General features: G+C 44.2%; 1 protein-coding gene across 1 annotated transcript; it reads left to right on the top strand.

The window, feature by feature from the left end:
* The first annotated feature begins 10,009 nt into the window (after nucleotides 1-10,009).
* LOC125536156 (4-alpha-glucanotransferase DPE1, chloroplastic/amyloplastic) lies at nucleotides 10,010-15,047 on the top strand. The gene is made up of 16 exons (XM_048699305.1): nucleotides 10,010-10,439; nucleotides 10,993-11,055; nucleotides 11,178-11,266; nucleotides 11,348-11,408; nucleotides 11,907-11,985; nucleotides 12,288-12,424; nucleotides 12,510-12,668; nucleotides 12,762-12,838; nucleotides 12,973-13,112; nucleotides 13,320-13,351; nucleotides 13,440-13,514; nucleotides 13,900-13,972; nucleotides 14,091-14,179; nucleotides 14,297-14,341; nucleotides 14,416-14,568; nucleotides 14,674-15,047. Exons 1-16 carry the CDS (start codon nucleotides 10,092-10,094, stop codon nucleotides 14,776-14,778), a joined length of 1,725 nt encoding a protein of 574 aa, XP_048555262.1. The 5' UTR covers nucleotides 10,010-10,091; the 3' UTR covers nucleotides 14,779-15,047.
* Nucleotides 15,048-22,101: the final 7,054 nt, after the last annotated feature.

Below are 22,101 nucleotides of genomic sequence, written 5' to 3'. Positions count from 1 at the left end.
GTGGTATACCTGTGGTTCAGGAGGGAACAACTGTCGCTGTCGTCGACTGGATTCGGGGATTTGCCGTCGAGCATGCTCATCGAGTGCGCGCTGAAGGTTCTCCAGTCGAGTGCGCTCAGCCAAGGTGGCCAAGCGCGCTGCCTCCAAGGCCCGAGCCTCATAGGTCTCTCCGACAACGGGCGTGTGGAGCGCCTCCCTATTGCGGTGGTGAAGTTCCTCCCTCTGCTGAGAAGAAAGGGTTTCGGGGTGGTACTCCTCGTGAATGCGTGATAGATCGTCGCCGCCATCGTTGCCTCCGTTGCGACGCATGACAGGCGGGTTGCGTGGCGTGTCGACCATCAGGACCTCCGCTGCGGGGTCGCTGCTGTCGCACTCGGATAAGGTCTCAATGAAGCCAGTCAACAGATCGAACAGGTCGTAGAGAGATTCGTCGGGCTTGATTGTCGCGACTTGAGGGGTGGCCGACTGTCGTGCCACCGCATGCCTCACACATCGCTGAAGCTGCGACCGATTGGATCGCTTGCGACGGCGAACAACGGGGAGCGAAGGCATCGCGGAAGCCGACCGATACTGGGTCGACGGCTGCAGCAGAAGGACGCCGCGAACGCACGCATGAAAGTGTGTCGCCCCGCAGACGGGGAGTGCCTCGACGTCGATGGGAGCTTCCTGAAGCCAGGCGGAGTCGTCGGCGATGAAAACAAGCGCGCCGAGACGGATCTCGTGGCCCTCAGCCAAACCTCTGCCGGAAACCATGATGATGTGAGTCGGAGAAATTGCAACCTCACCGGAAAGTCACTAAGACACCTGCCCCAAGGTGGGCGCCAACTGTCGTGGTTCCAAGTCTGACAATAGAATGGGGGTAGGTATGATGAGGCAAGATCCTAGCTACGGTGAAGTTGTGCACGCAAGATTTACAAGTTCAGGCCCTTCTCAAAGGAAGTAACAGCCCTACGTCTCGGTGCCCGGGGGCTGGTCGATTGGATTATGTGTGAAGTTACAGGGGGTGCCAACCCCTGTCTCGGTGGAGGGGGGTGGCTTATATAGAGTGCGCCAGGACCCCAGCCAGCCCATGTTACAAGGAGTTCAATGTACATAAAGGTGATACATTACTGGTAACGCCAGCATTAAAGCCATATAAATGATCATTAACACTACAGAGTGAACGCCTGACCGTTGCCATCCTGAGTGGCTTTAGATCTTCTGTACTCCGAGTGGTTTTTGATGTGGTCGAGTGATTATACCCTGGTCGACTAGAATTGGGTTATCCGAGTGGAACCATGGTCGAGTGAGTTGTATCTTGAGGTGACTTCAGTCGGTAGAATTTGTTGTCCTTTGAATGTCTTTGACTGTAGGGTAGTGTCCTTGGGAGGGGTGCTTAGATCAGGTCTATTGCCCTACCCTAGGTACATGTCATCGTCAATGGTGAGCCCAGATTCTATAAAATGTCTTGAGGCCATGAAATCTGAGATGGGATCCATGTATGAGAACAAAGTATGGACTTTGGTTGACTTGCTCGATGATCGGCAAGCCATAGAGAATAAATGGATCTTCAAGAAGAAGACTGACGCTGACGGTAATGTTACTGTCTACAAAGCTCGACTTGTTGCGAAAAGTTTTCGACAAGTTCAAGGAGTTGACTACGATGAGACCTTCTCACCTGTAGCGATGCTTAAGTCTGTCTGACTCATGTTAGCTATTGCCGCATTTTATGATTATGAAATTCGGCAAATGGATGTCAAAACTGCATTCCTTAATGGATATCTTAAAGAAGAGTTGTATATGATGCAATCAGAAGGTTTTGTCGATCCTAAAGGTGCTAACAAAGTGTGCAAGCTCCAGCGGTCCATTTATGGACTGGTGCAAGCCACTCGGAGTTGGAATAAACGCTTTGATAGTGTGATCAAAGCATATGGTTTTATACAGACTTTTGGAGAAGCCTGTATTTACAAGAAAGTGAGTGGGAGCTCTGTAGCGTTTCTGATATTATATGTGGATGGCATATTGTTGATTGGAAATAATACATAATTTCTGGATAGCATAAAAGGATACTTGAATAAGAATTTTTCAATGAAAGACCTCAGTGAAGCTACTTACATATTGGGCATAAGATATGTAAAGATGGATCAAGACACTTGATAAGACTTTCAATGAGTACATACCTTGATAAGATTTTGAAGGAGTTCAAAATGGATCAGTCAAAGAAGGAGTTCTTGCCTGAGTTGTAAGGTGTGAAGTTGAGTAAAGACTCAAAACCCGATCATGGCAGAAATAGAAATAGAATGAAAAGTCACTCCCTATGCCTCAGTCATAGGTTTTATAAAGTATGCTATGTTGTGTACCAAACCTATTGTGTACTTCACCATGAGTTTGACAAGAGGGTACAATAGTGATCCAGGAGTGGGTCACTGGACAACGGTCAAAATTATCCTTAGTGAATAAGGACATGTTTCTCTGTTATAGAGGTGACAAAAAGTTCGTCGTAAAGGGTTTGGTCGATGCAAGCTTTGACACTAATCCGGATGACTCTAAGTCTTAATCTGGATACATATTGAAAGTGGGAGCGATTAGCTAGAGTAGCTCCGTGTAGAGCATTGTAGACATGATTTTTTTTTGCAAAATACATACGGCTCTGAATGTGGCAGACCCGTTGACTATACTTCTCTCACAAGAAAAACATGATCACTCTTTGGGTGTTAATCACATAGCAATGTGAACTAGATTATTGACTCTAGTAAACCCTTTAGGTATTAGTCACATGGAGATGTGAACTAATCACATAAAGATGTGAAGTATTGGTGTTAAATCACATGACAATGTGAACTAGATTATTGACTCTAGTGCAAGTGGGAGACTGAAGGAAATATGCTGTAACATCCGAAAATTCTAAATTTTGGAATTTTATATTAAATAAATAGTTTTGATTGTTTGCTTGATTATGGTTGGTTACTTGTGTGAAATTGAGTGAAATTTGAAACTTTTTGAAAGTTAAATGAGAGGGAATAAAAGGACTTTCCCAAACTTTTACTTTGCTTTCTGATCTCCATTAATTCAAATTCTTTTCAAACACAAAACCCTAGAGAGAATATGACATGACTTCTTCCATTTAAAATAAAAAGGGGTTTTGAAAATATTTGAATTTCATTTGGAAATGTTTCAAATTCAGAAACTTTATGCAACTCAATAATTTTCAAGAGAGAAGATAAAATGACTTTTTCAAGTCATATGAAATATGAGTTGGAAGTTTAAAAGAATCCAATTTAAAGTCCCTTTGAAGGTATTTTGAAAACCATTTTTAATTTGGAGTTGTTTGGTTTTTATTTAAATTATTTTTCTCCAAAAATAAAATATATGGAAAATGTGATAAAATGATTCCCTACAGTAGAAAAATGGAGAGAAATGAGTTTGAAATTATTTTGGTATTTTAAAATATTTTATTTGGTTTTAAATAAACCAGAAACACTATTTGCTTTATTTAACTTTTGTGTAATTTATTTGCCCTTGAAAAATAGTTCATGTTTTAGAAAATCTTTTTATGCAAATTTTGATATAAAATATGCCTATGCACAATTTTATTTTTATTTTCGTTATTCAGTTTTCTTTTTCTGTTTTATTTAAAATAATTGCGCATGCGCTTGGAATTAACAGTCGTCCATGTGCGCCGCATAGTGGAATCGGGCGCCCCATCATTTTATTTATTCTCTCCTACATGGGCCAGGCCCAGCCTGTCATTTTTTCTCTTTTTCACTTTGACCGAATTTTGTTTAAAAAAACTATAGCGTGCGGCGGGCCGAACTTTAGCTCATGTGCATGATCTTTTTCAAATTTCATCTGCATATGTATATGTTTAGTCCCACATTACCTAGCCTTTAACTCCTAAATATTTTTGCCACCTATAAATATAGACCCATAGAGCCTGCAAAAATCATCCGATTTGGATTAAATCAATATTTTGGTTTGACTAGATTCACTAAAAAAAGAAAATATTTCTTCTCTCCGGCGGGACTTCTCGAAGTTGTCTCCTCTCTCCGAAGTCGTCTTTTCTCTATCTTATAAGGTATCTTTCTTCGTATTTTTTTTATATATACTCTCGTAGCTTATTATTTCTAGACTAGTACGATAGAATAATTAGATTATGAATTAGTCTCTATATTTACACTTTAGGCGTAGAAATCTTTTATCAATAGCTCATTTTCTTCCATAAAACAGCTTGGCCTTGATTTTTTAAATAGGCATAACTTTTTACTCGTTCATACAAATTAGATAAAACAACGCCTATAGTTTCGTCTTGATTCCACCTATCCAGTGAACCTATCCATCAACTTTTTAAAATTTTCAACTTTTGAATATTTGTTCATATTCATATTCAAACTTCTTTTGATTATATCTTTTTATTCGTAACCCCGTTTGCGATGAATTCAATTGCGTTGGATTCGTATCGAAGAAATATTTCCGTTCATATAATTAGTATTATCTATTCAACATATAATTTTGATCATAGTCAAATTACTCTGCTAGTCCACAAAGAGTTATCACACAACATTCTAAGCAGATTCAATGCTATGTTGAATTACTTGTATTTTTTTGATTCGTTATTTCCAATCTAGTAATTCTTCTTCCTACATGTTTCTATTGACTTCCTACATCCAGTAGCATCATTAGTTTCAACTTTTGATCTTTTCAAACTTTAACTCAAAGCTTCATTTGATCATATCTTGTAAATTGTAGCGCATTTTCAATTGATTCCTCTTGCATTTGAATCCCTAGACGTAATCTAGCATCTTGAGCCATCACCACACTTTATCAACAAAATTATGATCTGATCTTGCAAAATAACTTGATTTGGTTCTTTTGGAGTTTTTGCAATCTTCCTTTTCATTTTTCTGGATCTTTGGGTGATTGCTTATGTGTGGTTATGATTGCTTGCTTACGATAGATTGATCGGAGTGTGACGAGTAGAACTATCAAGAATTATGAGTGCGAAGAATCTTCGTCAACAGTACAAGGCAAGTTCACACCTTGATCATGCTTTTCTATACCCTGTTTTTACTATGCATTAGTTCACCCTTACAAATTTGCATGAGTAGGATTGAGAATTGTGGTTATTGTTATGTAGTTGATGAGGTAGGAACCTAATACCTTTGATCACCCCGGGAATATACGTTTTGCTCATGTTGCTAAGCCATGCTCGTAGACGGGGATTGGTATGTGAGAATCATGCAAGTTGTGAGAGATGATAACTATGGAAACTTAAGGTGGCTACTTTAATACACATCTGGGTGGATTGGTTGCGGGCACCTGGGGAATTCCAGTGTTGTCCTGGGAGATCTTGGGGTATCCGTGTGATCATCCTATGGAATTCCACCTAGACTCAAAGGGGTCATATAATTATTCATGCCTAGAAACTTCCGTGTGTAGCCACAAGCCATTATGGGCTCTGGCATAGTTAAGTAAGTCGTGGGAAACCTTTCCATGATAGGCTAGCAGATGTAGGGGATTGTAGGTGTACCAGCCTATCTCTATCGGTTAAGGGGACCTCTTCGGAAAGACTGTGTCTCAATCATCCAGTTCTCAAACATCAGGCAGTGCGAGGAATTCAACGGAGGAGATCGAGTCTTGTGGGGAAAAGGGCCCAAACCTCTGCAGAGTGTATAAACAAATCATGATTTGCCGTGTCCCCAGTTATGGACATTTTGAGTATCTGGTATTTGAATTATTGGTTGATCTCATCACTTTATTTAATGAAATTGTTGGATTATTAATTTGGTAATTTTGGGATTGAGTTGGGGGAACCTTCTCAACAATGACATAAAGTTGGTAGTTAAATAAAATCAATTCCTTTGTTGTAGGGGAAAATTAGTTTTATGCAAAATTAAACTTAGATCCTCCACCAGCCAAATATGCATATAGAGATAGACAATTCTCATTATTATTATATGGTGTGAAATTGCCAGTATATTCAATGTACTGACCTATATGGCTGCAACATCTCATGTTGCAGGATTCTTACGACGAGTAAGTGATACGTTAGGGTAACGATGTATGCACTCAACTTTGCCATTGGTGTTATTGGGACTCCACAACCTTGTTGTTACTTTCGCTATATGGATTGAGGCAATAGTATTTACGCTACTTTATACATGTGATTTACCTCTGTTATAAATCCTCGAGTACTGTGTGTTTCAGCATACCGATCCAGGGATGACACTTAAGCACAGAGACTTCGATCCATTCGGGTCGGGTCGCTACATATGCCCTAGAGGCAATAGAGTTGTTATTTATATTTTCTTATATCATGATAAATGTTTATTATTCATGCTAGAACTGTATTAACCGGGAACTTATTACATGTGTGAATACATAGACAAATAGAGTATCCCTAGTATGCCTCTACTTGACTAGCTCGTTAATCAAAGATGGTTAAGTTTCCTAACCATAGACATGTGTTGTCATTTGATGAACGGGATCACATTATTAGAGAATGATGTGATGGACAAGACCCATCCGTTAGCTTAGCATTAATGATCATTTAGTTTTATTGCTATTGCTTTCTTCATGACTTATACATGTTCATCTGACTATGAGATTATGCAACTCCCGAATACCGGAGGAACACCTTGTGTGATATCAAACGTCACAACATAACTGGGTGATTATAAAGATGCTCTACAGGTGTCTCCGATGGTGTTTATTGAGTTGGCATAGATCCAGATTCGGATTTGTCACTCCGTGTATCGAAGAGATATCTTTAGGCCCTCTCGGTAATGCACATCACTATAAGCCTTGCAAGCAATGTGACCAATGAATTAGTTGCGGGATAATGCATTACGGAACGAGTAAAGAGACTTGTCGGTAACGAGATTGAACTAGGTATGATGATACCGACGGTCGAATCTCGGGCAAGTAACATACCGATGACAAAGAGAACAACGTATGTTGTTATGCGGTTTGACCGATAAAGATCTTTGTAGAATATGTATGAGCCAATATGAGCATCCAGGTTCCGCTATTGGTTATTGACCGGAGATGTGTCTCGGTCATGTCTACATAGTTCTCAAACCCGTAGGGTCCGCACGCTTAACGTTCGATGACGATTTGTATAATGAGTTATGTGATTTGATGACCGAAGTTTGTTTAGAGTCCCGGATGAGATCACGAACATAACGAGGAGTCTCGAAATGGTCAAGAGGTAAAGATTCATATATTGAAAGGCTACATTTGGACACCGGAATGGTTCGGGTTGTTTCGAATAAGTTTCGGAGTATCGGGGTTTACCGGAACCCCCCCCCCCTCCAGGAGGTTAATGGGCCACCATGGGCCTTAGTGTGGAAGAGAGAGAGGGCCGGCCAGGAGGTAGCGCCCTCCCCCCTTGACAATCCGAATTGGACAACGGGTGGGGGCGGCGCCCCCTCCTTCCTTCTCTCCTGTTCCTCCTTCCCTCCTTCTTCTAGTTGGAATAGGAAAGGGGGGAGCGAATCCTACTTGGACCAGGAGGCGCGCCCCCTTGGGCCGGGATCCTCTTCCCCCTCCTGTATATACGTGGGAGGGGGCACCCCAAAGACACACCAATTCTTCTCTTAGCCGTGTGCAGTGCCCCCTCCACAGTTACACACCTCGGTCATATCGTTGTAGTGCTTAGGCGAAGCCCTGCGCCGGTAACATCATCATCACCATCGCCACGCCATTGTGCTGACGGAACTCTCCCTCGGTCTCAACTAGATCAAGAGCTCGAGGGACGTCATCGAGCTGAACGTGTGCTGAACGTGGAGGTGCCGTACGTTCGGTGCTTGGAGAGGTTGGATCGGGAAGACGTTCGACTACACCAACCGCGTTACTAAACACTTCCACTTTCGGTCTATTAGGGTACGTGGATACACTCTCCCCGCTCGTTGCTATGCTTCTCCTAGATAGATCTTGCGTGATCGTAGGTAATTTTTTTAAAATACTACGTTCCCCAACATTTGTATGCAACCAATGGGAAATGATTGCTCGGGGTTTATTCAACCGATTTGATTGATGGCCTGCTAGTAGGATTTGTGATGCATGATGCCTCACATATTAATAGATCTTGTCATTTTAGCCATTTGGGCTGCCCGTTGGGGCCCTTATTCTTCTATTGTATCATGTTGACGTTGCAATATTAACTAATTAATGATCGTGCATCACTCAATACAAAGGCTGAGTGCCTTTCCCTTTTTTAGAAGAAAATAATCCGATGTTGCATACTTTTTTTAACAAACCATACACTTAATGTCATTAACTATGACATACTTCGTTAGTATTAATATAGGTGCACTTGGTTTCACGATGGGATATGGATAGCCATCTTTTAGGTGGTTAGCCAACATATTGAGTTGTGAGATAACCACATGCTTAAAATATTACACTAGAATCTCTGCTATTAAAGGAAGTTGGCTTCCCTTTCATCTCTTCTTCCCCTCCCATAAATATATGTTCTTTTCTATCATTTTTTTCTAAACAGACCCCCACCTCCTCATTTATAAGGAAAGAAACCCTTGCAAAGCAATCATCAGGGAAAAAAATCTTCAATAGCCAGAAATCCCTTGCAAGCAAACAACAAAAATACCTCACGTAGTTGTACGTACACATTCTCAATCACATTATATCTTTCCTTACCTTTGTGACTTTGTCTATGGGTTCTCTCCCCCTCAACATATTTCAATCTCAAACCCAATCAACAATTTTCTACGTTGAAACACTAGAATAAAGTTGCCCCTATTGCAATGCATGAGTATTTAGCTAGTAGTTATTGGAGTCGGGCACTCTTGCTCGCCAAACCATTTTTCTCATTCTCTTGCCGCATCTGAATGAAGAAACCTAGTGCTATCTCTCCCTCTCTCGTGCATGCTAAATGTGTTGGCGGTCGAATAAACACGCACGGTGGCATATAGGTTAGCCTCCATCTCCAATTCCCCCCTAGCCACTCCATCGTTGCAAAATGACTTACTAATGATGACCCGAAATACCCATTAACGGCAGTAGGTTGCACATCACTGCTAAGTGCTCACTAGTAATAGGTAACCAATAAAGGGCATCCACTCAACATTCATAATTAGGTACTAGTGACAAATGGCCCATCTGCGCGCATCACTAGTAGTTCGTCCAAGCCTAGCTTAGTGACATGTTCACGCCCCACCACCAACCCAACGAGGAGGAGATGGTGTTTGGCCTTTTGGCAACCCCTTAAAGATCTGAAGAGCTAGCCTGAGTGCTTTCTTCGTACTCTAAATTTGTGCCTTGGGGAATCCATCGCCAATGAAAAAATTATCGACCATAGTACTTACGAACCAGGGAAAGAGAACCTAGATCTAAGATCCGCCCTTGTTTGTTGGAGACTTCAACCAGTTGCAGTGAGCTCACATGGGACACTTAATTTTGTAATGTGCGCCCCCGGTACGCTGGAGGAGTGCTTGATGTGTGGTGGTGGACCCCGACAATCATGGAGTGTTTGATGTGTGGTGGTTCCTCGACTTAACGTTGTAGGAGGCGGAGATGGTGGATGCAACAACGATGATGGACAACGACAATGCTAAATCTAACGATGGTGTCGCAAGAAAGAAAGTGAAGGGAACTCGTGAGCATGTCCGGGGTAGATAGATAGATAGATAGATAGAGAGAGAGAGAGAGAAGGCGGGCGGGCCAGTGGGGCGAACGCGACGCCTGATGAAGGACATCGAAATGCGTTTTTATGATAGGAGATAGTGCTTTGTAAACTTTGCCTTGTACACTTCCGATATGTTTTGACGAGAAGAAATGGTGTCGAGTCGACAAAAAGGAAGGGAGTTGAGTGTGGACTGTGGATAACGTACGGTAAGAAAAAAGCGTGTGCCTTCAAGGAAAACGTATTTCAGAAGCACGCAGATCCCCAGAATGCCCACCACGTGTCAACGGCGCAACGTCATCCCACCGGAATAGGCTTTGACCCCGTGATCCGGCGCCTCGTCTCACGCGACGCCACCCACCCCGCGGCCACCGACAAGTGGGGCCCACGTTCACCCGCGCGCCCATATCTCCCTTCTTCCTCCTCCCCCCTTCCATCCCCGCTCCGCCACCCCGCCCCGCCCCCCTGCCGCATGGCGCTCGCGCGAACCGTCCCGCTCCCGCAGCTCGCTTCGGCCTCGCCCCTCCGCGGACACCGCCGCTGCCGCCTCCTCCTCCTCCCCGCAATGCCGCAGGCGCGCGGGGTCGCCTGCCGCGCCGCGACGACGACGCCGGCGGCGGTGGCGTCGGTGGGCGTCGGGGAGGACCTGCCCGAGGGGTACGAGCAGATGATGCCGACCGTGGAGGCGTCCCAGCGGCGCCGCGCGGGGGTTCTGCTGCACCCGACGTCGCTCCGCGGCCCGCACGGCATCGGCGACCTCGGCGACGAGGCCCTCGCGTTCCTCGACTGGCTCCACGGCGCCGGGTGCACGCTCTGGCAGGTGATTACTGACACGCATTGCCCTCGGAGTTACCGAACTGCTGGCCTATTAGGTGCCATTGGCGTGCAACAGTAAACACCCGGCTCCTAAAAAAAACTGATGTGGATGTTGGGTTGTCACTTGTCACATATAGGCACGATAGAAACACTAGACACTAGACTGTTTAGAAATTGGAATCACAAATAAGATGGAGGGATTCAAGCCATTTATACAGTGGTTACAAATATACGATGTAGCACAGTTTATCATTCTTGCTGCACATTGCAATGCTGATTGATTTTCTTAATATTCTCTGAACCGCGATAAACGGTGATGGTGCGCGAAACAGTGATCGGGCAGTGGGATGAAATAAGCTGAAGGACATGAAACAACACAAAAGCAACCTCTCCCTGTTCTCTCTGACCATTAAAATTAATTCAGTGATTTTGTTGCTTTTGCAACATGTCTGGGTTTTCCTATGCTATTTTGATGTTGCGGTTGTGTCCTTTTAATTGCCTTGTGCATTAAGCTTAGTTTCTGAAATGCTGATTGTCGGTTTGATCCATGTCCACAGGTTCTTCCACTTGTTCCCCCGGGAAGAAAATCCGGGGAGGATGGTTCTCCTTATTCAGGACAGGTGATGCTTTATGTTAATTACAACTTTGTTTGCCTATTTCAGAGTTAACTTTGTACCAGGTACTTTAGCCTATTTATGGCAGTAATTCAATGGTAATAGGGAACATTCATTGCAATTTGCAGGATGCAAACTGTGGTAGTACCTTATTGATTTCTCTCGAAGAGCTTGTTAAAGATGGGCTGTTGATGGAAGACGAACTTCCTGATCCTTTGTGAGTTTGAATTTCTTCGGTCACTTGTGAAGGCACCTATAAGTTTGCCGTTGACCCTTTGTGTGTTTAAATTAATGACAGAGATATGGAATATGTTGAATTTGACACCGTTGCTAATCTGAAAGAACCTCTTATTGCCAAGGTTAGTTATTAATGGTTGTTATATCGGTCATGTCCTTTCTGCCAGAAAAAAAGACCCGTCAGGTCCTCTCTGTTTAATGTGCAAGCTTATGCACACTTCCTGTTTTTCTCCCTTGAATGTGCTATCCTACCAGCCTGGTACAATATGTATATGTTTGGATGACTTATTGCATTTGTAGAATTGTTGGCTGCTTCTACATTCTGAAAACGCCAGAATAAAGTTATTTAAATGATATTACCTTGGCCTATCAACAGCCCGAGTACTACTGTATGGTAGCATGTAAAAATGGTTCCTCCATTTCATTTTTGGATGGGCCATACAAAACATTATTTTTCATTCTGTGTACATGGACATTCTTTGGTGATCAAGTTTAAATATTCTAGGTTTGAGAACATATTCATAAAAACAAAATTAGTGCTCGTTGACAAAAGAAAAGCACTTCTCTATCATGAAGATTGGTTTCAGTGAACAGCTTATAGATAAATCTTTTTATTCTAGGCAGCAGAGAGGCTACTACAGAGCCCTGGAGAGCTCAGAAGGCAGTATGACGAATTCAAGAAAAATCCAGATGTTTCAGGCAAGAGATCTCGATTTGCTGTCGAAACAATGCTTTCCGCGTCTTTCATATTCTTATTGGGAAAAACACATCTGTCTCTACTGTTAACATAAGGTTTACATTTTCTAATTATAAACCATAAACTACTCAATCAAAATGTTGGGCAAGCACCAAGGCTCAGATGACAGTCTTAATTCAGCTGGTTTCCTTTACAAATACGCTTCTTTTCTGTTCAAAAGGGAATATAGCAATTGCGTTGATGTCTGAAGTGATAACATCAATACATAGTATAGTCTATAGTGCTTATCTCCTCTTCCTACCAGGTTGGCTTGAAGATGCTGCACTTTTCGCTGCTATCGACAATAGCATCAATGCAGTGTCCTGGTCTGAGTGGCCTGAACCGCTGAAAGATCGCCATCCTGGAGCCTTGAAAGATATATATGAAAACCAGAAGGACTTTGTGCGTAGCTCAAACTATTCGTTTTGCAATGTAATTGTGTTTTACAAAAATACTGGCATATTTATATATTGAACCTGTTATGCAGATAGAAAATTTTATGGCACAACAGTTCTTATTTGAAAAGCAATGGAAACGGGTTCGTTCACATGCACAGAAGCTTGGCATCAGCATAATGGGTGACATGCCAATATATGTTGGCTACCACAGCGCAGATGTTTGGGCAAACAGGAAATCATTTTTGCTGGTATACCTCAGTGGTTTCTCTTAACGAACATACTTCTACTGGTGAAGAATTTAAATTTTCTAAGTTTTTTTTTATTGTTCTCTGGTTGTAAAGGACAAGAATGGTTTCCCCACATTTGTTAGTGGTGTTCCACCTGATGCGTTCAGTAAAACTGGTCAGTTATGGAACAGGTAGAAGCTTCAGTTCCTGTCAATTTGATTTTTCCTAGTTCTTGTCTGTTGCGTTTCCAGTAACCCTACACTCCCTGTGACATAATAAAAGGTTGAACACACTGTTTCCTTTGCTAAATTTGCTATTTTTGCAGCCCATTGTATGACTGGAAATCTATGGAAGCAGATGGCTTTGCATGGTGGGTAAAGAGGATTAAACGTGCCCTTGATTTGTATGATGAGTTCCGTATTGACCATTTCCGCGGGCTTGCTGGTTTTTGGGCAGTTCCTTCGGGTAAGCTAAACACATCACTGCGCTTACCTGTCTGCATAATAAATACTCCCTCCATCTCAAAGTAAGTGACTCAACTTTGTACTAACTTTAGTACAAAGTTGAGTCACTTATTTGGGACGGAGGGAGTATTATACTGCAAGTAAATTTGCTTTTTTTTTTGGAAAAATGGAATTCATTATGCTAATTGATTAAGCTTGCACAATGTAGGATCAGAAGTAGCGATGTTTGGAAGCTGGAGGGTGAGCATTGACTTCATGAATGACACTGTTCCCTTTTCTTCACAAAATCTTTGTTGCTGATGTTATCTCCTGTTTTCTTTGGCAGTAGGCTGGACCAAGGAATGCCTTTTTTGATGCGCTTTTCAAAGCTGTTGGTAGAATAAATATAATCGCAGAAGACCTGGTAAACACTGGAGCCTTTTCTTTTAACTGTTGAAAGTGAAATCTGGAATCAAATGCATAGTTTTTTGGTGGATTTGTGCAAACTTGGAAACTAAAAAAAGTACTAGCCATGATTTAATCATAATATTAGTTGTTGAAGTATAGTTGCAGTCAGCTGATTCGCTTATTTCGTGCTCACTGGCAGTGCCAGAGCCACAACCCTGTGGGTCAAATACACAATTACCTATAAAACACTGTTTTTAGTGTTAATCTCATGAAATTTGAGTATTTGACAACTATAATGTGGTTTTGCAAAAATATCTGTCTGGTCAGCTGGCCCCATAATCTTAATGTGGCAACCATGTTTCATGCTTATGATTCTCTTTTCATTCCAAAACTAATTGTAGGGGGTGATAACTGAAGATGTTGTTGAGTTAAGGAAGTCTATTGGGGCTCCGGGGATGGCAGTTCTTCAGTTCGGTAATAGTCCAATTGCAATATGAACATGCTTTCTTTCTATAAGGAACTATGGCTCTGAGTACACGTGAAATATTGACTCAGATTTGAATGGTCTAATTTCCATTTGTATACTGGACAGCTTTTGGTGGTGGTCCTGGCAACCCCCACTTACCTCATAACCATGAATTGAATCAAGTTGTATACACTGGGACACATGATAATGATACAGTTAGTACCCTAACCCCTTTCAAAAACTCCTTTATTCACATCTTTTGTAAGATTACATTATTTACAGTTTTGGAAGTTAAAATTTAGTCCTGACACTTTGAATCATGTCTTCCTCAGGCTGTTGGCTGGTGGCAAAGCTTACCAGAGGAAGAGAAGCAAACTGTCAGTGTTTAGCGTACCATGACACGATGTCTGGTGCCATGTCTTCCTAATCTTACCCCCTGTACTTCTTTCAGGTGTTCAAGTATCTACCGCAGGTCAGCAACTCGGATGTCTCTTGGGCGCTAATTGCTACTGCCCTCTCTTCCGTTGCGAGGACTTCCATGGTAACCATGCAGGACATACTCAGCCTTGGCAGCTCTGCTAGGATGAACACTCCAGCTACACAGGTTACCGGCTGCACACCGCCTGCTTGTAAAAGAGCTAATTTACAGCTAGAATAAATAATCAGTAGCCTCGTGAAGCTTATTCTCTCTTCTCCTTCTCATCCGCAGAAAGGAAATTGGAAATGGAGGATACCAAGCTGTGTCAGCTTTGACAGCCTTAGCCTCGAAGAAGCAAAGCTGAAGGAGTTGCTTACGCTGTACGGCCGGCTGTGAATTTCTTGGTTCTTCAGCACCACTCCTGTGTTCTCTGTCTTTTCAGGCTCGGAACTGCCAGACGGTACTGCCATAAACTAGCAGCCAAACATGAAGGATCTGGCTGCTATTGTTCCGCGGGATGTTGGCACCTGTCCCCGAATAATAGGGTTGTGTTGATTGGTTGCAAATTCACATGCTTGAACTTGAAGCGTCTTGCATGTCTACAACTTGTTTATTATGGTGTATATACAGTCCTATGATAATAAAATGGTAGTCCTTTATTTTCCCATTTCGTCTATGTACTATTGTAACTCATGAGTCTTGGAACTCTTGATAAGTGGGATATGTGTATCAAGTTCTTTTTTACATTTCAGAGGAAATTATGTGTGTTAAGGTTTACTTTTGTATTTATCGTGTTGTGCTGCCCTCAGCTGGAAGGAGGTATGAAAGGTCTATTTTACCTTGCCAGATTAATCTGCTTTTAGGCGAAACTCGCTGGTTGAATGCAGCCAAATGTTGATAAATTGGCAATCTTGGTTATACAGTATGCTTGCTTCCTGTTGTGAAGAAAGCACAGGAACGTTGAGTGTTGGTAACTCCAGCATTCGAATAGAAAAGATGAAGACAGACGTAACACAAAGGATGCAAGCACAAAGCAGAGCACCGTCCTCAAGGGCAACAAAGGCTTCGTCAGGAGGAAAGGGACCGGTTTGTTAGAGAAAGGAGTAATGAAATGACACATGAGGAAATGCAATATACTAGGGAGCAGAGCGCAAAACCTCGAAAGAGCACCGTCCTCCAGTTGGAGGACCTCGTTAGAAGGATATGGAGCAGCGGAGCGATCTAGCCGTAAGAAAAAAAGCAACGAAAGGACACAAAATGAAAGCCGAGGGCCTATCTGAAAAATACCAGGTACCAGCGCGAGAAATCTCAAAAAAAATCGGACCATTTCTCGATTTGTGCGTGTCATCCTTGCGCATGCTGTACCGTTCCAATTTTATCGGACGTCCAGGAGGGGGCGACGCAGATGAAAGCGTCGGGCTTATAAACTGGTCGAAACCTCCTTCGCTAGGCGATGTGGTACTAAACAGACAGGGGTCCTCTTCGTGCGCGCGTGCGTCCCGCAAAAGCGCAGTAAACGGTACGTGGGCCGCATCTGCGTTTAGGCTGGGTGTTCCTCTTGTCGGCCCACTATACGAAGCGGGCTGAAAACATACAGACCGCCTGCGTAAGGCTGGCCCTTCGTCCCATCTGTGTATGTAACCCTCGAAAAAAAAAGAATGTGTGCATGCACCTTTTGGTTTTCACAAAGCCATCTGAAGTCAACCTAGTCAACACCTATGCCAAGAAGGATAGGCAAATCACTCAGGGACGCAAAAAATGGGTCAAGCCGGAGGGAGAGTTGATTAAAATCAATTTAGATGGAGCTTTCCACAGTGAACTTCGTACAGGCGGTTGCTCTCCAGCATGCATACCAGTGACAGTGAAGCTCGTCCACTGCTGAGCAACTGGGCATGGGCAAGGTTCTGTTTAAGACTGACTGCATTACTCCCAAGTCTCAAGCAAGCAAGCAAGCCATCCACAGCGATGATTTCGATACGGCCACGCTTGGTGCTCTGTTTAGAGAAGCCAAATTACACCTCAGTCTTGATTTTGTTGATGCTAGTTTTGAATCTTGTCCACGTGAGTGTAATAGGCCTGCTCATGAGCTGGCTGCGCTGGGTGCCTGGCAAGTTCACGGAGACCACACGTTTGTGGTTGACGAACTGTCCGGATGTACCGTAAAACGTTTGGTGCCCGGCGATTTAGTCGAGCCATAATGGAATGCTTGGTGTTTCTGTCAAGAAAAAAGACAACCTATCTTCCACGAGCTTATTGGATAGGGGCAAGGGTATCGAATTGGACTAATATACGTTTTGCTGTTTTCTTCGGGGAAAAATATAAATTTTATTCATTGAATATAGAGTTGCAACTAAGAGGCAAAAATTTCTCAATACACGGAGGATCTTCATGAAGCCATACAGAGTCAATAGACTCAGTACGGCCATAATTAACCACTCGATCTGCTACCCTATTATGTCCCCATTTAAGCTTTTATGAAGTAAACTTTTTGAAAATCCAACTCGGTGCCAGGCTCATCTGCTCTTGGTCTGAAAAAAATTTCAAAACAAATATTAAAAAAATTCAAAAAAAAATCTAATTTTTTTTGTGGTAGATAATTCGATCCGTGAGGTCCGTTCCAAATTTCAACTCATTCAGATATCTGAGTAGCTCTCGGCAAAAAAAATAAATCAAGTCAGAACAGTGTGTGAACAGTACACTTTTTTATAGACCCCGGTTTTGTCTTTTTTGCCGAGAGCTGCACAAATGTCCAAATGAGTTGAAATTTGAAGCAGGCCTCACGCATTAAATTATCTACCACACAAAACAAATTTGAATTTTTCTAGTATTTATTTTGATTTTTTTTCCTCACACGAATGCATCTAAGCCGCCCAGGAGCAGAAACGCCGCGTCCGTAAACTCCTTGTCCATGAGAGACGTGATCTCAGGAGCCATGCATCCCAAATTTGGTCCGCTCAATGTTAGTCTGGATGCATTTTGGACTCAAATTTACGTCCACACGGACACAAGACGAACATGGGACATGTCATCTCGGTGTCCGCCTTGGGCTCATTTGTCGGCCGTCCAAACACCCGCTTCGGTCATAGTAAATGTCACGCGCACGTTCGGGCCTGCTCGTTAGCCGTAGGAAGTGTCTGTGCCCCGTCCTTTTTTAAATGGCAAGCGTGCAGTGTGTGTGTGCGTGGGTGGGTGGGTTGGGGGGGGGGGGGGGGCATCCCCACACCAGTCCCGCCGCCATGGGCTTCTTCGGCTATGAGCGTGGCAATCATGACCACGAGGCAGGCGCGCTGTGCCACGGCTAATTTCACCTTGGTGCCGCGGGGGTGGCCGACATGCGACCAACTATACATGCCCATGCACCGGGCGCACTACCACTGGGTAGCCAGTTAATTCCCTTTCCTCCTGATATACAGTACCTCGTTTCAGGTTTCCCGCTGTTGCATCTATACCCCACCCTTGCAGGCGCCCGTTGCCTCTGCTCCGTTGTTGCGTATGTAATGAGATGTTCTTTGCTACCAACAATTCTTTAAGTACGCGGTGAAGTAAATAATAGTGCACTTGCTGACAGTAGAACCCCCAAGAAATATCATAGTATAGACCGATATCTTTGTGCAATGTCATTTACAAGCTATGCTCCAAAGTCTTGGCAAATAGGCTGAGAGAAGTACTGGATGAGATCATTTCCGAGGACTTATTAAATAGGGGTGCTAGCTCGGATTCGATTACAGAAAGTCGAACTAGAAGCGGATGAGCATCGAATGAATGGATACTCTGAGATAGAACGAGAAAAAGCAAATTTGATTAATGCTACTTCTATTAGTTTGGAACAATTGGAAAAGTCTAAAAACGAAACCCTTTATTTTGAAAAACAAAGGGCAATGAATCAGGTCCGACAGCGGGTTTTCCAACAGGCTGTACAAGGAGCTCTAGGAACTCTGAATAGTTGTTTGAATACCGAGTTACATTTCCTCGTACGATTCGTGCTAATATTGGCATCGGATGTTGCCTTTCGATGTACAATGCGTACTTTGCGCGCTAGTTGGAGACACCATCCGTATATACACGAATGCGGTCAGCCGATACACGAACAAACTGGTGCATATTTGGTCTGTATTTTTGCAGCGTGGCCGCATGTACGTGTAGACGATTTAGATATGACTTCATAACCTGCTAGGTCAGGACCCAAATTTCTTCATACGATTAGTACGACATGTGTTGCTCCTTACTCGAGAATAGTTCATCGTTGGAAAGATACCAGTATGTACATACATGATTAGGGCTAGACAAATATCGCAATACACAAGTTTCAACCCGGTGGATCTTAGATATCAGGATCCCTTTAGGAGAAAGCATTTTTTCCTTCGAAAAGGAGACACCTGCTTACATACGACCATGAACCTGTTGGGTCCTTACTGTCAGCCTCTACATGTACTGTACTCTGATGATTGTTGTTTGTTGACTACATTGGCAAAGCATGCACCAAGGTGGATGACTACGTTGAGGCCTCGGACAATGCCTTGTGTATGCTTCGAACACCGACTCCAAGGCATCAAGGGGAACATTTTCATTCAAGCCATCTTCACCGTCTCTAAAGACAACACCACCACCTCCATTCCATTCTTATCCATCTATGTACAATCAAGTGTGAATTGGTACATTGTTGGTGTTAACTGTTGTATACTTGTATTGGTAGTTGGTGCCTTGTGTTTTGTTGGTGAAATATCATCATTTGGCATCAAGCACTCTCTGCTGATTCTATATGATTTAAGTGGACATGTTGCTTCAATCCTATATTTTGCTTCTTTCTACACTTTTGGAATTGAATTGTGCGAATCAAAAGACCCTAAAATAAAAAGTATAAAGCATAGAAAACTGTTCCTATAGAAAAAAAGAATATAGAAAATTGTTAGGATGTGGGCCGCGAGGGCCTGATCATTAGGTAGTGGGCTGCGTGGGCAGCGGTCTGAGCTGTTTCTACGCCCTAATAATGTTTAGGCCCTAGCTCCATGCTTGCGTTATCTCTTTCTCCACAATTCCTCCTGCCGCAAAAGCCATCTCCGCAGCCGCCGCCTCCCCTCCCCCGCCGAAGCCCCGAGGTACCCACCCGCCTCCGTCCATGTTACTACTTGCCGATCGCCCTACTTGGTTTGCATCTTGCATTTCATCGATGGTGTACTCGTTTGATTCTTCAAATTGATTTTCGGCAGTACGGCACAAGATCGACCATGGCGCTGATCGGCAGTGACGACACGGCGGCGGTGCTCGAGGAACTGCGCCGAAGGAAGGACGAGGACCACCCCGAACATTTCCACCATTACGAGGTTGATGCCGCAGGCCACCTGAAGAGGCTATTCTGGGCCGACGCCGACTCGCGCCTCAGCAGCGTCCGCTAAGTCATCGGCATGAACCACCACCGCCGCCCCGTGCTCCTTGGCTGCGGTGTCCTCACGGACCAGTCCCCCGACTCGTACGTCTGGCTGCAGCGAGCCTTCATGAGGTCCACCTGCCAGGTGAGGCCCAAGTCTGTGATCACCGACGGCAGCGACGCGGTTGCGCTCGCCGTCGAGACCGTGCTCCCGCAGTCCAACCACCGGATCTTCTCGTGCCACCTGGAGCGAGGCATCAGGGAGCACCTCGATGGCTATTCGGCCAAGGCCGGCTTCAGGTCGCTCATGTTCGAGGACAGTTGCTCGCCTGTGGAGTTCGAGGAGCGATGGCATAGTTTCGTGGCCAGCCACAGGATGGCGAGCAACCTAGAGTGGCTCTTGAAGATGTACGTGAGGAGCAGGGCCGTACCTAGAAAATCAGAGGCCCGGAGCGAATCAAAATTTAGGCCCTGACATTTGAAAGGGCGGATTAAAATGTATAGTGTGTTCTCATTGCAGCAATATAATGTTCATATAAAATTACACCACCAGATACACAGGTTCAAGAAAGAATTACACCACTGGATGTACTAGTCTACTTATAAACTAATAAAAGAATAGGGTGCTGAGAACTGCCACAGCCTTATCAGGACTCTGTAGGTTTTGATCATAGGAGACTGCAAATGAAGTTCGGATGGTTCATTGTAGGTCAGCCACAAAGCAGGGCAAGGGGCAACTCCAATCGCTACAGGGCCCCAAAAATAATGTACAAGAGCATATGAGAATTGAGAGGAAAGCTCCCCAATATATAGAAGATTGGAGTACATGACCACGCCAGTTTGCTGCCACTAATGCCTTTCTTTTGGGAAATCGTGAAGCATTAGTTCCGAGGAGAATTGGAAAAGAATCAAGATGGGGAGGAAACGATGGGTCCATGAGTTAATTTGGGGCCTGTGAAATTGATTTTTTGGAATAGCTGCAACGCATTTGGAGAGAGAGAGAGGTGATGGATTGGAGGGAGAAGCAGCTGCCTTGGGGTCCGACATTTCCATCATTTTTTACTCCAATTAATGCTCTGTTTAACACCTTAATTACTTGCAGCCGGGGGCCCTCCAATTTTTAGAGCCCTGTTCAACCGCTCCGGTTGCACCTGCTGACATACGGCCCTGGTGAGGAGGGAGCTCTGGGCTGCTGCCTTCGTCGGTGACAAGTTCTTCCTCGGCATGGTGACGGACCAGAGCACGGAGTGCCTCTGCCTATCTTCGGGCCTGCGCACGGGCTTCTCCGAGGACATGACGCTGCTCGCCCTGCTCCGGCGCGCGGACTTCAGGTGCAAGTACATGCGCGCGCAGGAGGCCGAGCTCGACGAGGAGGCTGACAAGTCCCGCGTTGCGCTGACCATCGAGCACAAGTGCCTCGAGGAAGACGCGGCGCGGTCCTTCACGCCGGCCAACTTCGTCATGGTGCTGGAGGAGATCAAGGCGCTGGACGACTTCGAGATCGTCGACACCCTGAGCAGCAGTTCCGACGGCTCCGGCAACAAGGTCTACACGCTGGATCTCCACAGCGAGCTCTATAACATGTTGCAGTCCCGCGGCGGCGACGACCAGCAGGACGTCTTCAAGTGCAGCTGCCGTAAGATGGAGCGTGACGGCCTGCCGAGCCGGCACATCCTCCACGTGCTGGAGCACGAGAGGGGGTCCTCCATACCGAGGAGCTGCAAGCTGGGACGGCTGCAGCGGCAGGGTGGCACAAGGTACCAAAGGCTCGGCGTGATGGAGGCGCTGGGGCGGCAGGTGTTCGACCTGGCGTCCCAGGACGCCGACGAGTTTGAGGAGATCAGGGGGTTCTTGCAAGACTGGCTGCAGCAGCGAAACTACTCTGCACGCGACATTGCAGACATGAGCGGTACTGATTTCTAAAATAATGCGATCTAGTTGATGTGCTTTTGTCGGTCGTGAAGAGATCATGCAGAAATCTATTGTCTTGTGACTTGCACCATCTACTTCTACTAGTATCCATTGGTAAGCACGTATTTTAGTGTTCTATTAAGTGTGTCAGACATTACATATGAGATACACATGAAGTGTGTTAATTATGGATGCGAATTGCTGTCATTCTAATTATCTGCAGCTACTAAAAGTGTTTGGTACTTTAGGGGCTGTTTTGATTGTTACTATATTTGTCTTATGTTGTTATATTATTTTTGCCACACTTGCCTAATTTGAATTGCTTAAATTGTTAGCTACATTTTTGCTTGCCTAAGGGAATCTTGCCATTTTTTTTATATCTATGCCATGTGGGGTTCACTAATAAATAATTCTTGTCTTAAGTGTGGCCAGAACCAAACACC

Source organism: Triticum urartu, chromosome 2 (assembly GCF_003073215.2).
Source record: "Triticum urartu cultivar G1812 chromosome 2, Tu2.1, whole genome shotgun sequence".
In the NCBI taxonomy this organism is placed as follows: Eukaryota; Viridiplantae; Streptophyta; class Magnoliopsida; order Poales; family Poaceae; genus Triticum; species Triticum urartu.
This window is presented reverse-complemented; position numbering and strand designations above follow the sequence as displayed.